The 14723-nt window shown below is 65.7% G+C and overlaps 1 protein-coding gene across 4 annotated transcripts; it reads right to left on the minus strand.

Moving 5' to 3' along the window:
- Window positions 1-638: 638 nt before the first annotated feature.
- Window positions 639-9872, minus strand: TBX1 (T-box transcription factor 1). Of its 4 annotated transcripts, none has more exons than XM_036104238.2 (9): window positions 9621-9872; window positions 8385-8504; window positions 6709-7084; window positions 4658-4759; window positions 3620-3791; window positions 2861-3016; window positions 2170-2237; window positions 1985-2085; window positions 639-1612 (listed from the first exon to the last, which is right to left on the minus strand). In XM_036104238.2, exons 1-9 carry the CDS (start codon window positions 9661-9663, stop codon window positions 1125-1127), a joined length of 1626 nt encoding a protein of 541 aa, XP_035960131.2. In that variant the 5' UTR covers window positions 9664-9872; the 3' UTR covers window positions 639-1124. The 4 variants fall into 4 exon arrangements, with proteins under 4 accessions (XP_035960131.2, XP_077916751.1, XP_077916752.1 ...); XM_078060625.1 differs by lacking the exon at window positions 9621-9872 and adding an exon at window positions 9065-9284; XM_078060626.1 differs by lacking the exon at window positions 9621-9872 and adding an exon at window positions 9206-9280.
- Window positions 9873-14723: the final 4851 nt, after the last annotated feature.

A 14723-nucleotide genomic window follows, 5' to 3' on the forward strand; every position in this document is an offset into this window, starting at 1 on the left:
AAGTCAATAAACAGGGGAAAACGCCGGCCTGGTCTAGGGCCAGCCAGGGGAAATGCTAGAACAGCAGAACTGCCTGTTTTTGTCTTTCTGCGATCAGAGTCTGAGCTTCTCCCCTTCCCAGCCCCCAACTGACAGTGTTCTGGCGTGATGGTTATTTCCAGCTTCCGTGGAAAAGCACCCAGGACAGGCACTGGCCCTGAAAACAGGCCAGGGCTGCCCACCTAAATCCTAGAAGAGGGACAATTGCCTGCCTGAGTTAAGTCAAAGGGCCCTAGGCACACCTGGGGCTGGGGCGGGGCCCCGTCCGCTCAGCCTTGGGGAGGAGGGGATGAAGCTGCAAGGTGGAAGTGGGGGCGGGGAGCGGGCGGGCAGGGCCTGGAGGAGACCCTGGGAGCGAACCCGGATGGGGCCACAGCGGAGGGGGCGGGGAGAGGACGGAGAGGGGCGTGGCCGAGAAGAGGCTCTGGAAACGGGCCGAGAGGAGGCGCTCGGAGGGCACTGTAGGGACACCCGCCTCGCTGCGGCTTGTGGGGACTGGAGCTGGGAAGACCCCGAAGTCCCCGAGTCGACCGGACACGCTCTCCCCGACATCCCCCGTGTGATCTAACTGGACACAAATAAATGGACACGCAGGCAACTTCCAAAAGAGGCGAAACCTTTATCAAGTCGGCGCCGGCGCGGTATCTACAGTATCTACAAATATCTACACGTATCTACACCGCCTGCAGACGGGCTCTCGGGTCGTCTACACTGCAACTGCCGGCCGGGCTGGGGGTGGGGGTGGGAGGGGGCGACGCGGTCTCGCGGAGAACAATAAATATCACTTCCTTCCGCCGCTGACCGGGCGCTTTGGCACTGGCGGGCGCGGACCCCGTGGCCCTCCGGGCTGGGGAGGGACCCGCGGTGGCTCCCGGGACTGGGAACCAGATACTTCGACAGCCTCGGGACTGGACGGTGGAGGACCCCGATGGCTTCGAGGCTGGGGAAGGGGAGACCCGCACTGGCCCCCGGGGCTGGAGGAACATGTTCTTGGACGGCCCTTGGGGCTGGGTGGACGGGGACCCCGACGGCCCTCGGGGCTGTGCGGGGACCCCGGGCGGGGAAGCAGCCGGCGGGCGCCCGCATTATCTGGGGCAGTAGTCGTAGGAGCCGGGCGGCGGGGCCCCGGCCGACGAGTACATGTTGGCGGCGGCGGCGGCGGCGGCAGCGGCGGCGGCGGCGGCGGCTGCCGCCGGGCTCACGGCGGGGTGGTGGTGGTGCGGGTGCGCGTGCGTGTGCGCGTGGTAGCCGTGGCCGCGCAGGCCGGGCAGCGGGTAGGGCGCCGGCCGGCTCTTGGCCCCGAGGTAATGGTCGTAGGCGGCGGCCGGGTACTTGTAGGGGTGGTGGTGCAGCGGCTCCGACGCGCCGGGCGCCTCCAGGCGCAGCTCGGGGTGCGGAGGGCTGGGCCGGCCTCCGGGCGCACCGGGCAGCGGGACGAGGCCGCCGGCGCCGCCGGCCCCGGGCAGTGCGGGGCTCAGCACCCGTGCCAGCAGCTGCGGTGGGTGCGCCGGGTCCCCGAGCACGGCCGGTCCGCCCGTGTCGCGCTCGAATTCTCGTCGAGCCTCGGCCGCGTCTGCGGGGAGGGCCGAGGGGTGAGCGCGCCGGGTCAAGACGGCAGAGGGGACCCGCGAGCGCCCCGCCGCTGCTGGCGGGGAGGGGGCGCCAGCCCGCACTCGGGCGCTCCCCACCCCTTCTCGCCCAACCTGCGGGAGACCCCGGCCCTCCCCAGGGGCCTCGCGCCCCTCCGCGGGCAGCAGGCGGGGCGGGCGGGGCGCAGCCGTCGGGCCAGGCGGGCGAGTGCGCGCTTGCCCGCCGCCGCGGCCGTTGTGCAAGCGGCGCAAAGGCCGCGAGCGCCCCTGGGGCTCGGGCGAGGCCATGCTCGGCCGTCTGCCCGGGGCGGAGCGCGCGCAGGGCCACGGCCCGGATCCCACGACCCCGGCCCTACCTTTCTCTGCGCCGTTGGGCTGCGTGGGGGAGGCCACGGGGTTCCGCGAGCGCGCGAAGGCGCTCATAAGCGGCAGCGCGCCGGGCCGGTGGTTCCGGGGCCTGCGGGAGGGAGGAGGGCAGCGGGTCAGGGGGGCACCCCCGCTGGGCTCCGGAGCAGTCGCCGTCTCCTCAGAGGACACTCACCAGTCCTCCGGATCGCAATCTCGGAAGCCTTTGGCGAAGGGGTTGCTGGCGATCTTGAGCTGCGTGATCTGCGGGGCGGGGGGGATGGGCGGCGGGCATTGAGCAAGTGGCTGGAGCCCCTGCACTGGGGGTGGGAGCACCGAGGTAGGGTAGTTTGGAGGAGCTTCTCCATAAGGGCCCTTTTACTCTTCCGGGACAAGAACCGTCCCACAGTTAACTCCCTCACTGAGGCTGTCCCTCTCTCCTGCCAAAGGGGAAGCTCCTTTCTTGCTAAGGAACCCCTTTGTGGCCCCAAGTGATTGGGATGGAGACCCTGTGTCCCCGGCTGGGATGGGAATGTGGTCACCTCCACCGCCCACCCCGCAGGGTGTGTGTGTGTGTGGTGGTGGGGGGGTGCCCTAGGAATTTGGGTAAACCGTGGATCAGGCCCCTGATGGGGAGTTTCCGGAATGGTTTGGAAAACAAACTTTCAGGCCGCACTGACAGTTGCTGCTAGAGAGGTCAACCTGATAGGAGGCTGGGCCAGCCTGCAGCAGAGGGGAGGAGGCTGCTTGAGGCCCTTGGGGGTGGGACTCCATCGGTGTTGGGTTCCGCCAGAACCCACAACCTTTGGGTCCAAACCTCTGTCCCCCAGGCAGCAACTGGAAATTGCAACCCAGAAGTATTGAATTTGCCCATCCCAGGGCCTCACCCGGTGGTTCTGGTAGGCAGTGACCGCAGTGAAGCGAGTCTCCTCAAACACAAAGGTTTTAAAGTTCTCCTCAGCATATTTCTCACTATCTTTGCGTGGGTCCACATAAACAACGTGGAAGCGGGGCTGGTATCTGTGCATGGAGTTGAGAATAATCTGGAAGACAAGGTGGCAAGTTTGGAACTAGGAAATGGGCCAAGGTCCGGATAGGCAGTGAACTCCCCAGAGAACTTGGACAAAACTCTGAACTCCCGAAATGAGGTCCTGCCATGGGGCTCAAGCGGAGACTGCAATCAACTGGGGACCACCAGGAAAGACACTCCAAACGGCAAAAGATCAGGGTTTTGATCCTCTTTCCATAGGTCCCTGAGAACTACTTCGGGCCTACGGTGGGGGGGTGGGGATCAGTAGGTGGCTGCAGGCCAGAGCTCAGCCCAGCAGGAAAGCGGCATCACCCGCCTGGATTGTGCAAAGCGTCCTGCTGCTACCCCCCCATACGGCCCCATCCCTTCCAGGTAAAAAACCTCCCGCAAAAGATCAGGAGTGGAGTGCGGCAAGCAAGGGGACACCCTCTCCCAGGCCTGAGGGCCACCAGGCCCTGTGAGCCCCTGACCCAGAGAGGCCTACTCTCCTCAGCCTGTCCCTTATTCACACCCCGAGCTGCCCAAGCTCTCTGCCTCTGGCTCTGGTCAACACGGACTCTGGAGGGCCCGCACCGGGGATAGCGACGTAGCCTGGGGAGGTGCGGGGATCGCTCACATGGCCGTTGTCATCCAGCAGGTTGTTGGTCAGCTTGAGCTTGTCGAAGGACACAATTTGCTTCATCCACTGGGCACCTTTGGCAGGCGAGTCAGGGTGGTAGTGGACGCGGCCTGGTGTGGCAGGGTCCGCCTTCCCGGCCACCAGCCAGGAGGAGCTGTGGAAGGCGTACCTGGGGCAGCACCGGAACAGGGGTCATGCCGTGTGGGGTGAACCGGGAGGGCCTTGCTGAGTGAACCCCAAAGGTGCCTCTGATGAGTTTCCCCATCATCGGTGAAATTGAGCCTCTGGCTGCCACACAGACTGGGAGCATTTCCGAGGGCGATCGTGAAGAAAACCGAAAACGCCCTCCCGTCCCAATACACAAAACAGCAGGAAGCCCAGCACCAAGGGCGGAGGCTGGGCTCCCGGCGCCACATTTCCACATTTCGCTGCACGCGGGTCTGCCCGCTCTGGGCCTCCCCACCACTGGTCTCCGAGTTGCCAGGCCTGCGGCCCGGATTTGGCAGACCGGCGGCCTCGGGCGCAGGGCGGACCACGTTCTCTTTATTAATTGCTGTTAATTGTCGGGGCAGCTGAGGCCCGCCCTGCATAATCTCTCCCCGCCACCCCACCTTTCCTGCTCAGCTCCAGGGCCCAGCGTTCCCGGGGAATGGGGGAAGGGGACAAGGTGCCCACGCTCACCTCGTGGGAGAAGGAGATGAGAAAAAAAGGCAAGGGCTGTGTGCGAGGGGCCTGTCTGCCTCAGGCCAAGCTGGCCCAGGGGCGTGGGAGCTGTCTCGGGCCTACAGCTGGTGGAGGGGCCCAGCCAGTGTGACCTCCTGAGGGGAGTACCCAAGAACCACTGGGGGTGGGGTGTGTGTGGGTCTAGGGTCTGACGGTTGGGGAGGGAGCGGGTCAAGGGGAGTCGGCGGGGCAGGCGGGGCAGGTGCCGGGACTCCTGGTCACTAATGTCCTCGTGGGCTGCCCTCAGAGGCATCACCAGGCAGGGACCAGCCGCTTCCCAGGGCCCCCTCTCAGGTCCTGCTGGGCGCTCACCGGTAGCGCTTGTCGTCCACTGGAACGAAGTCCATGAGGAGCATGTAGTCGGCCATGGGGTCCATGCCGAAGAGCTTCACTTGAAACGTGGGGAACATGCGCCTGGGGGCGGCGAGGCCTCTGGTCACCTCGGGTGGGGGAAGGCAGGGCTGCCCCACCTTGACCAACCCCGGGACAGGTAGGCTTCCTGCTGGCTCCTGCGTTCAGCGGCCTGGCCCCTCCACCTCCTCTCCTCTCTCCCTTGGCCACTCTAACCCAACAAGGCCCCTGCCCAGCCAAGGGCAAGTGGAGTGGCAGGGCAGTCCCCTGCCCCCCTTTGTGAAGCCCCAAAATGGCTCACTAAGCACTAGAGCTGAGCCTCAGCATCCCAGTGTAGTCGATGGCTTCTCCTGCCACATTTGCCCGCACAGAGCCAGCCTAGCTAGCCTTTGCTAATTCTCGGCTGTCCAGTGCAGAGCTAGCCTCAGCCGGCAGCACCCGATCGGCAAGACTCCCCAGACGCGGTCCCAGAGAGTCTCAGCCCTCCACTGAGCCTCCCCCAGCTCTATCTGAGCGACGGATGTAAACTCTCGGCTCGAACAAAGTGAAACCCGGTCACTCTGTGTGGTTCCCAGGAGTCCCAGTTGCCCTTTCAGCTGGGTCCGCGGCTGCTCCCCAATCCCCACAGCCCCGACTCTCAGGCCCTGTCTTCGGCCCAATGGTGGAGTCTTCCCCACCTTCCTCAGGGACACACACAAGTCCCACCCGCCACCATAACCCCCCGGACTCAGCTACTCTGGGAGAATCTGGCTTGTGCCCTCATGGTCAGCGAACTCTGACTCTATGAGCCATCCAGGCTCTTGAAAGGACATTCTGCAGCTCCTGGAGGGGCGGCTGGCCATGGGCTGGCCCTGTCCTCACGGCACAGCAGTGCCAGCCACTGGGCCCTGGAGAACAGCATGAGACTTCGCTCCCACCTGCCCTTCCTATGGCTTCCCCTCATAGGCAACTCCGTGCAGGCAGCGGGCAGAAAACAGATGCCGTGGAGCTGGGACTCCTGATCAGGCCTGCCACCCCACCTCTGCAGGCCGGTGGCTGCTACAGAACGCTGGCTTCTGGGATGAAGCCTGGCCCCCGCCAAGGCCCTTGCTGGGCTGGGCTGGGCCAGAGGCTGGGGTGCCGTCCTCAGGGGACAGTAAGGAGAGGCTGCGGAAGACCCACAGAGCTGAAGCTGAGCACAGGCCCCAGGATCCCCAGGGAGGACAGCCGTGGCAGGGAAACAGAAACCGCGAGAAGGCTCTGCAAACAGGCCCTGAGCTCCCCTTGGCCGTGTGGTAGAAGAGCCGGTGTCTCCGTGTGTACATTACACACAGCTCGGCACCCGCCTTTGTCTGCTGGTCAAATCGGCTGCATCGCAAAACTTGTTCCCCTTCTCTCTGGGCCCTTCAAACAAATACAGGCCAATTGGAAGGCGGGGGGCCCCAGCAGCAGAGCCAGGCCCCACAGTCACCTGAAATTTAGGCCTGAGGAAACCGGGGAGCAACTTCCACGGAAGAGACCATACTGTTTTTAAGGGTCTTAACTTTCTCCCAAAATTTTCCAGAGAATTGTCCAGCTGCCCGTTTCTATCTAACCCGTATAGACTGAACTGGGGAACTAGAGACGTGAATTTCCTTTGAGGTGGGATCCACTGGAAGCCGGCTGGTTGGCGAGGCCGCTCAGGGGCAGCTGCCTAACCCCTAGCCCGATGTGCTCCGAGCCGGCCCGGGCTTCCCGCGGCGGGCGCCGTGGGGCTGCGGGAGGGGCGGGCCGGTCCGCCGGGCTTCTCTCCACCGGCCTTCCGAAGCTGCCCGCGCCGTCCCCGAGGCCCGCCCGGCGCGCCAGGCGGTTGTCGCTGGAGCCGGGACCGCAGAGAACCCAGAGCCGGCCCGCGCCTAGAGGGGGCCGCAGGTGGCGGGGCCGCGCCCCCACCCCGCTTCTCGGTCCCACTCGCGTGGATCGGACCGAGGCGCGCTGCCCGAGACCGGGGCCTCGTGGGGAGGGTCGCGGGCAGTGAGGGGGGGCACCCTGACCTGCCGGCCTTGGTGACGATCATCTCGGTGCCCAGCTGATTGAACTCGTCCCACAGCGCCTTCATCTCCAGCTGCACACTCACGCTGGCCACCTTCGCGTTCTTCTTCACTGGCGCCTTGGCGGCGGCCGCGCAGCTGGCCCCGGGGCCCTCGGGCTCGGCGGCGGCGCTGGTGGCGGCCCCGGCGGCCGGCGCGAACGGGTAGGCGTGCGGCGGCGGGCCCGGGGCGCCGGGGGCGGCGGCGGCGCACGGGTCGTAGCGCGGCGGCGGCGGCGGCGGCGGGGGCTCGCGCGGGCCGTACGGGTCGGCGCCCGGCGACGCGGCGCCCGGGAAGCCCCCCGCGGCCCCCAGGCTGCTCAGGCTGCTGGCCGTGAAGGCTGCAACGTCGCAGAAGTGCGAGAGCTGCGTGAGCCACGGGCTGGACACGGCGGAGATCATGACCCGCGGGCCGCCGCCGCCGCCGCCCCCGCCACCGAGGTGAGCGCTGCCCCGCGCCCCGGGCCGAGTGGCGGGCGCTGCGCTGCGCCCCGGGCCGCGCCGCCCTACACCGCGGGCCGGCCCCGAGGAGGCGCCCCGCCCCGCCCCGCCCCGCGCGCGCGCCCCCCCCCCCAGCGCCGAGACAATGGCCTCCCTCCCCTCCCCCGTCTCTCGCCCCTCCCCCGCTCCTTCCCCCCTCCCCGGCCCCCAGCCCGCCCGCCGCTGCTCGCTCGGCCCGGGGCCCCCCGACCGCCCGGACCGGCTCCCCAGAGCGCCGGGCCGTCCGCCGCCCCTCGCTCTGCCGCCCTCCCGCGTTGCATTTCTCCTTTTTCTCTCCAGGCTCTTTTTCCAATTTGTTATTTCTTTACCTTTGTCTTCCTCGATGAAATTTTCCCTCCTAATCCTCTTTCCTTCTTCCACTATCTCTTTCGTTTCTCTTTATTTCTGTTTTACTTTCTGCCTCTTTCTTTCTCCAGTTCTGTCCCTCTCCTTTCTTTCCACTTCATTTTTCATCACTTCGTCTTTCTTTCCAGTCTGCCTTTGCCTCTTATTTCTGTAGGTCTTTTCCTGTTATTCCGGGGTTTTTTCCTCTTTTTTTTTTTTTAACAAAATAAAAACTGGAGATTTTCTCTAGCTTTTCCCTTTTTTTACGACTTTATTTTCTGCCTTAAATTTTCCTTCACTTTCTTCTTTTTCGTTCTTGCTCTCTTTCTTTTTCATCTTTCTCATTTTTCCAACCTTCCTTTTGAGTTTTCTGTGTTTTTTCTCTTCTCAATTTCTTTTCCTCCCGCCGCCCTCACACTTTCTCTCTCTCGTTTTCCCAGGTTCCCAGACTCTATGACACACTCCGCTCCTGCCACCTTCCTTCCACCTCTCCCAGCTTGCGGCCACCTCTGCCACCTTTCTCCAGTCCTCCTCTCCTGTCCCTCCGGGCTTCCACGAGTCCTGTTCTGGGCCTGAGTCTAGCTGCTTGCGGGTCTCTGCAGCTGGGTCCCCAGGCTGGAGGGTGCACAGGCTTTGGGCAGGATGCCTGCCCTTCTCTGCTCCCGAGTCGCTGGAAGCCTGGAGCCCACCCCCCCTCAGAGCTCCCTCCACCCACTCTGTGCCCGGGCCCTGCCAACACTCTTTGCTTGGGCCCCACGGCAGCAGTGGCAGGGGGACTGGCGGGCGGGTCCCCGTAGACACAGCAGGACGGCTCACCTTCCATGTCCCTGGTGACGGTGCTGAAGTGCATCCCGGCCGGGGATCCCAACAGCCGGTGGAGCTTCGCCTGGTCGGAGGACCGGGGGCCCAGGCGAACGGTGCGCTCTGCGGCCTCTGCTGCAACCAGAGAGGCGATGCTGAACGCGCTGGCCCGGGGAGACAGCGGGCTCCGCGCGTCCATAGGCGCCCCGGCGGCCTGGCCGGCGCCGCCTCCGACTGCGTGCACCCAGCCGCACCGAGGCCGGCCCAGCCCACGGGACCCGGGGGCGGGGGCCTGCGATGCCACTCACAGCCTCCAGCCCTGGGCCCAGGGGATTATGGCGTCACAGCCCCCCACTCCGGGCTGGTGGCAGCCAAGGGGCCCAGATGGGTGGAGCGCCCTGGGAGTGTGGGGCCCTTCTGTTTTTCAAGCTCCCTGCCCCTGGCCTCTGCTCCCAGGGACGTCCGTGACCAGCGCCCTTCGAACATCCCGCTGTTCCCACCGAGGCCGGGGTTCCCTCTGTCCGGCGAAGCCACTGTCAGGTTCTACAGTCCCCGAGTGGAAGCAGCTACCCCGGGAGCGCGCAGCCTCAGCCAGGGTCAGTGAGGCACCGATGGATCACCGTGGGGCCGCCTGGGCTCAGCCTTGCCCCTGCCCTCAGCCCCTCCCGCCACCTCCTCCCTGGCTGCCCCTGCACCTGGGTGAGGAGAGGGCAGTTCGGGCTCCGGCACTGGCCACAGGCGGACAAGCCCAGAGCTGTGGCGTTGTCCGTTCCTCAGCGCGGCGGAACGGGACCCAGCCCAGCAAGCGCCCCCCCAGCCCCCTTCAGCCGGCTCACTGTCGTGGCTGGGGACCCCGAGCAGAGGGACGCCGCCCAGGCCGCGCAGCCCGGGAGCCCGAGTGTCACGCGCACCCGCGCGCACCACCGGCCTCTGGCCAGGACGCTTATACATCCGGAGGGTGGGCAGTGCCCGCTCCTCCGACCTCCCCGCGCACCGGCCGGGCGCAGGGAGGGCCGGGGGCGGGGCCTGGACTGGCCCAGGGAGCCGAGGACACGTCGGAGGAGTTCAGGCCGCCGGGTCGGATTGTACGCTGCCCCCTGCCACCCACCCTGCCCACCTGGGAAGGCCCTGCTGCCTTGGTGTCCAGCCAGGCCCCGGAAGATTGAGTCAAGGCCAACCCTGAGGCCTCAAGGCCTCTAGTCCTGGGCATCCAGGACACTGAGGCCTAACTTGGCCTGTGCCTTCCCTCACCTACTGCCACTGAGGTCTTCTCTGACCAGTTCAAGGCATCCATGGCTTCGCGGCCCAGAGTTTCCCCAGCAGAGCATCAAGTCTCTCAGCCTCCCAGGAGCCTCTCTGGCCCTTCACTGAGGCTCTGGCAGTCAGGGCCTCCATTTCCAAGGCTTCTCGTCTGCAACCGTGTTGTAGGCCTTCGCCTGCGCTTGCCTGGGATGAGGGTGGGAGGCAGGCGGCGTCTTCCAGGGCTTTTACAATCCGGGGGCCTCAGACCCCAGGCTGGAGAGGGTGCTGGCTAGGAAGTGGGGAAGGCTCAGGAACTGAGGACCAGGGAGTAAGCTCCAGTAGGAAGGGACTGGCTCCTGGGCCTGAGGTCCAGGAAAGAGCACGAGGCGGTGAGTGCAGTGCGGGAGCATGCGGGTATATGACTGGGGTGTGGTGTGTGTGACTTCCCGGACAGTGAGCCCCCCTTACTTGCCCCCCCCCAGCTGCGGCAGTAGTTGTGGAGCGTGGAGGGAAAGGGAAGCTGTTGCCAGAGCGTGCCTTCAGTCCAGAGTGGCCATTTGGGGCTGTGACAGTGACACTGACCTGTGGGACCTATGGGCAGGTCCAGGGGGTTGTGAGATGTGGAACCAGCTGGGCTTAAGGTCCCTCTTCCTCTTCCCTGAGCAGGGCAGCCCACTGCCTCCGGGACCCCAGGAAGAGCTGCGTCTGATGGCGGGGAGAGCCCAGCTGGGAGGGGACATTGGTGGGGCCAGGTGGAGGCAGTGTTGCAGGAGGCATGCCCACTGCTGGCAGTCCGCACCCAGAAGGGCACGCAGGGCAGTGTCACCAGCGGTACCTCACGCCGGCAGTCCGTGCCCAGAGAGGCCCTGGGCCCTGCCGGCTGCGTGTGGGGCCCATGTGGGGGCTCTGGGAGGGGCTCCTGTGTGTGGTTGTGCATTATCTGGGACGCCTGCTGCCCCAGCACGTGGGGATGCTAGTGGTTGTGTCCTGTGCACCTGGGGAGCCTTCTGCGTGTATCTGGGCACACACCTGAGGGCAGTGGCCAGATGTGGAGTCGGAGGTGACACCAATATTGAGAAGGGAGAAGTGAAAGTGAAAAGCCCTGGGGCTTCCTGGATGGGCCTCTGGGGCACCGTCCTGAGGCCCTCGGGCCTCCTCCGTGTCTGAGGTGGTGGAGGGGAGCGCACGATCCTCCCAGCCCCTCATTAACCCCTTCCTGCCGGAACTGAGACCTGCTGGGCCGGGTTGGGAGGGCAAAAGTGCCGGAGCAGAGGACTCTGTGGGGTGGGCAAACCCTGGTCAAGGAAAAGGGCGCCGGGAAGAGGTGAGGGGCCTCACCCAGGCCGCTCCGTCGTCGCGGGGCCGACCCATTTCCACCCGCGGCCGATACTCACCCGCGCGACTGCAGAACCCCAGACCCCGCGGCTCAGTGCCCGGGCCCTCCTGGAGCCTTCGACTGGAGAGGCTCGAAGCGCGAGGCCGCCCGAGCCTCCAGCCCGCGGCGGAGGCGCTGCCTCCAGCGCCCACCCGGGCTGCGCCTCTCGGAACCACCCTGCGCCCCTCCTGGGGCGCACACCGCCCTCTGCGCTGCGCTCCGCCGCCCCGCAACCCGCCCGCGCGCTCGCCGCCGCCGCCGCCCCGGCCCCGGCCCGCAGCCCGGAGGGAGCGCGCCCGCCCGCCGGCCCGCGCCCCGCACACCCCGGCCCGCACGGGCACGCCGCGCCGCCGCCCGCTGGAAGCCTTCCTCCCTCACCTGGCCGGCCGCGGCTCCCTTCCGCCTCGCTCCCCCTGCCGGCCGCGCCTCCATTACCGCGAGGTAGGAGGCCTGGCGGGGCGCCGGCCTGCGCCGGCCGGGAGGACCGAACGCCCGGCGCTCGGGAGCCGCCCGGGGTCTGCCTTTTGGGGGCGCCGTCCGCCCCTCTGCCTGGGGCGCAGAGAGAAGACAAGAGCCGCATTTTGCGGCCCAGCTGGCTGCGAAGTCAGGGTTACTATGAGACCATTTTACAGGCCCTAAAACCGAGGCTGGGCGTTGCCGGGCCGCCGGTAGGTACGGGGTGGGGACCAGAAGTCCGACTGAGGGCCGGAGGCGGGAGGGGCGGGAGGAGGCTGAGACCGAGGCACGTCCTCGGCACCAGGACAGCGGCGGCCTTTGCTTCCCTCTGGGCCCTGCACGGGGTCCCACGTGGGCGCTCGGCTGCGCCCCAGCACTACCCTGGAAGGCTCAGCCACCCCCCGCCCCAGCATCTTTGGAGTTTTGCCTGAAGCAAGCCCTGTGTAGGAGGTTTTCTCCCCAGCGTGCAGGAGGTGGCCCCTGGAGAGTCTTGACTAGCGGGCTGCCCGCCCAGCTCCGCCTCCAGAGAGTGCACGTGTCTCCCCCAGGGGAGCTGTCACCACAGGCACCTTCACACTCTTTTGGCAGGCAGGACCCCACTTCTCATCCTCCGTCCATTTGTAAAGGCACACCTCTAGCGCTGGGACGGGCTGCTGCTAATTCCCTCCGAACTTCTCCGTTCCCGGCCCTGGAAGGACCTGTGCACGCTTGTGCATCTCTGGCCGGCGCCAAGCCCTCGGATCCTTGCACTCAGGTACTCCTGAAGACTAGGGGCACACCACCCGCACCCCCAGCGTGGGTCTCCTGCCATCTGGGGCAAATGCATACGCAGATGGATCCATGCAGGTGCCCACAGGATGTGGGTGCGTAGCGCACCGGAGACCCCCTCCTCCAGGAACCAGAGTTTGGATCAGGGCAGAACCAGGCTGCGCCTCCCAGGGCACAGACAGAGAAGAGCCTGGCTTTACTTGATCCCAATTATTTCGTTTCAGGATTGATCAGCTGGGGACTGCCTCAAGTGTCTGCTTAGACTTGGCCTCAGGGGTCGCAAAGGAAAGTCCTGCACCAGGAACACCCTGGACCCTGGCTTTCCACCTCAGTCAGCGCCTCCACCCCAGGACGAGCCTTGAGCCTTCCGAGCCAAGGCTCCACAGGGCAGCAGCGGGGGCGAGAGGCAGGCAAGCTTCGCTGGAGCCCGGGGAGGCGGGCGCACCGGGTGGCTCTGTCCTGCCTTCCCAGCCCCGTCCCCACCTCGACGCTCCAGCCCGCCACTGGTGCCTCACGCAGAACCTTAGCCCCTCGGGCGCGCCCCATCATTCCTCCACCCAGTGAAGGTGCTTTGGCCCCAACGCTGCAAACATGGCTTTCAGGGTGGCGCTGGCGTGGATAGGCAGGGACCCCAAGCTCTGGAGGCGGACGGGTGGGGCTGCCATGCCCACATTGTCTGCACAGTGGTTGGGCTGTGGCCTCCTTACCCTCGGTCGCCAGCCACCGAGCAGGGAGAACCTCCAGCTCCCTGCCGCGGAGGATCAGGCTCGGTCGTCCGTTCCCCCCACCCCTCCCAGGAGCCCAGGCTGCGCAGTCAGCGGGCGCCCTGCATGGGGCACTGCTTGCCCGAGCACCATCTGACCACATGCCATGGGTTTACAAACCCTCCGGGTGCTGGGCTGGCACTGGCGGGGGGGTGGGGAGTCTTCAGGGGCTATGCTGTGGCCCTGGGGCTGGGGCCAGAATGGGGGCAAGGGCAGTGTCTGGCCCTGGCCCTGCAGTACACACATCTGATCTCTTGTGACACCGTCCTGCAAAGAGGCGAATCCCTCTCTCCAGCTTGGGGACTCAATATGCGCAGAAGAGTGGTGGCTCCCTTGACCTCTAACTGCTCCCTGGCCCTTCCCTCTGCAAGCCCCTCCCCCTCCTGAAGCAGAAGCACCTATGAGTCCACCTCTAGGCGTCCTCGTTGGTGTTGGGCTCTTACCCAAACCCCTGGTGGGCGGGGATGTGTGTCTGCCCAGTCCCGAGTTCTGTGGGGTGTGGCAGAGTGCAGGCGGAAGTCCTGCTTGGGGGCCCCAGGCCCATAGTGGGGTTCACACGAGGGGGACTGAGGGCTCTGAGGGTATGCCCAAGTGAGCCCAGCCAGGCGGATCCCATAAAGTTCTTGGCAAAGGTCCAGGAGTTAGAAACAGCCTGGTGTGTGCACTCTGGTGGTTGGAGAGGGCATGGGTGGGGGTGAGTTGAAGCATGGCTAGGGAAGGGGCTGGCCCTCTCACCCCTCCCGTGACATCCCTAGGACTCTTTTTGGACCTCAGTGTCACCTGCCTCCTGGTCCCAGGGCAGGGCTTGCTGCATCTCTGGAGTGCTGCTGCCTGGACCCTGGGGACTAGTGACTGCAGGATGAGCAAATAGGGAAACTGAGAGTCGATGGGTAGATACCAGAGGGGATGGCAGTAGTGGGGAGAAGAGAAGACAGGACAGAGAGACACACAGCCCTGTGACACCGGGCCCCTCAGAGCTGGGAGGGGATGGGTCAGGGCCTGCACAGCCACGTGTAGCTGGGTCACAGCCTCCCCTCTGCCTAGGACTTAGCTGCACCCCTTCACGGGGGGTGCTGTCTTCCAGGGGAACATGACGGGGAGACGGGGAGAGGGATGGCAGGCCGGATGGGGCTGTCAGCTAGGCCTGGGTGATAGGACCCCCTGCCCCCCGCCAGGCACCAGGGCCTCCTGCAGTCTGGAAGTTCCCAGAACAAACAAACAAACAGACCGATGCATAGCCAGGCCCTGGGCCCCTCTCCGATTTCTGGGCCTGTTGATTTAGCTGCCCACTTGGCGGGAGGACCCAGCCACATGGGGAGCCGGCTGTCCATCTGTCTGTCCATCTACTGGTCACACTAACCTCTGCACCCCAGGTGCTGTCGGGCAGAAGTGGGGCTCAGAAACCTGGCTGACAGAGATTTAGGTGTACTACTGACAGGACTGAGGAAACCAGTCCCACCACCACTCCTTGCTTGCCGTCTTTGGCCAGGACAGGACTGAGACTTTCCAGGGAAACGGACAGGCCCCAAAAGCTCCTGGAGTGTGTTGGCTGAAGGTGAGTGGCCAGAAGGTGGAGAGCTGCTCAGGTTCCTCCGCTCAGCCGGGGACCCTGGCGGGGAACCAGCACCCCCTTCTTAGGCCCTGACATGGCATCCCCACCAGCACACACCCACACTCACGAGCACGAGCATGAATGTACATGCACACAAACACACCCACAGGAGTGCGCACACAGGCACATTATACGCG

The sequence above is a fragment of the Halichoerus grypus genome, chromosome 13 (assembly GCF_964656455.1).
Source record: "Halichoerus grypus chromosome 13, mHalGry1.hap1.1, whole genome shotgun sequence".
Taxonomy (NCBI): domain Eukaryota; kingdom Metazoa; phylum Chordata; class Mammalia; order Carnivora; family Phocidae; genus Halichoerus; species Halichoerus grypus.

Coding starts and splice junctions, on each gene's coding strand:
- TBX1 (XM_078060624.1), bottom strand. CDS start 8,568: ATGGACGCGCGGAGCCCGCTGTCTCCCCGGGCCAGCGCGTTCAGCATC. Junction 7,085..8,384: donor CGTCACCAGGGACATGGAAG/GTGAGCCGTCCT, acceptor GCGACGTTGCAG/CCTTCACGGCCAGCAGCCTG. Junction 3,792..4,657: donor GTGGACGACAAGCGCTACCG/GTGAGCGCCCAG, acceptor GTGCTGCCCCAG/GTACGCCTTCCACAGCTCCT.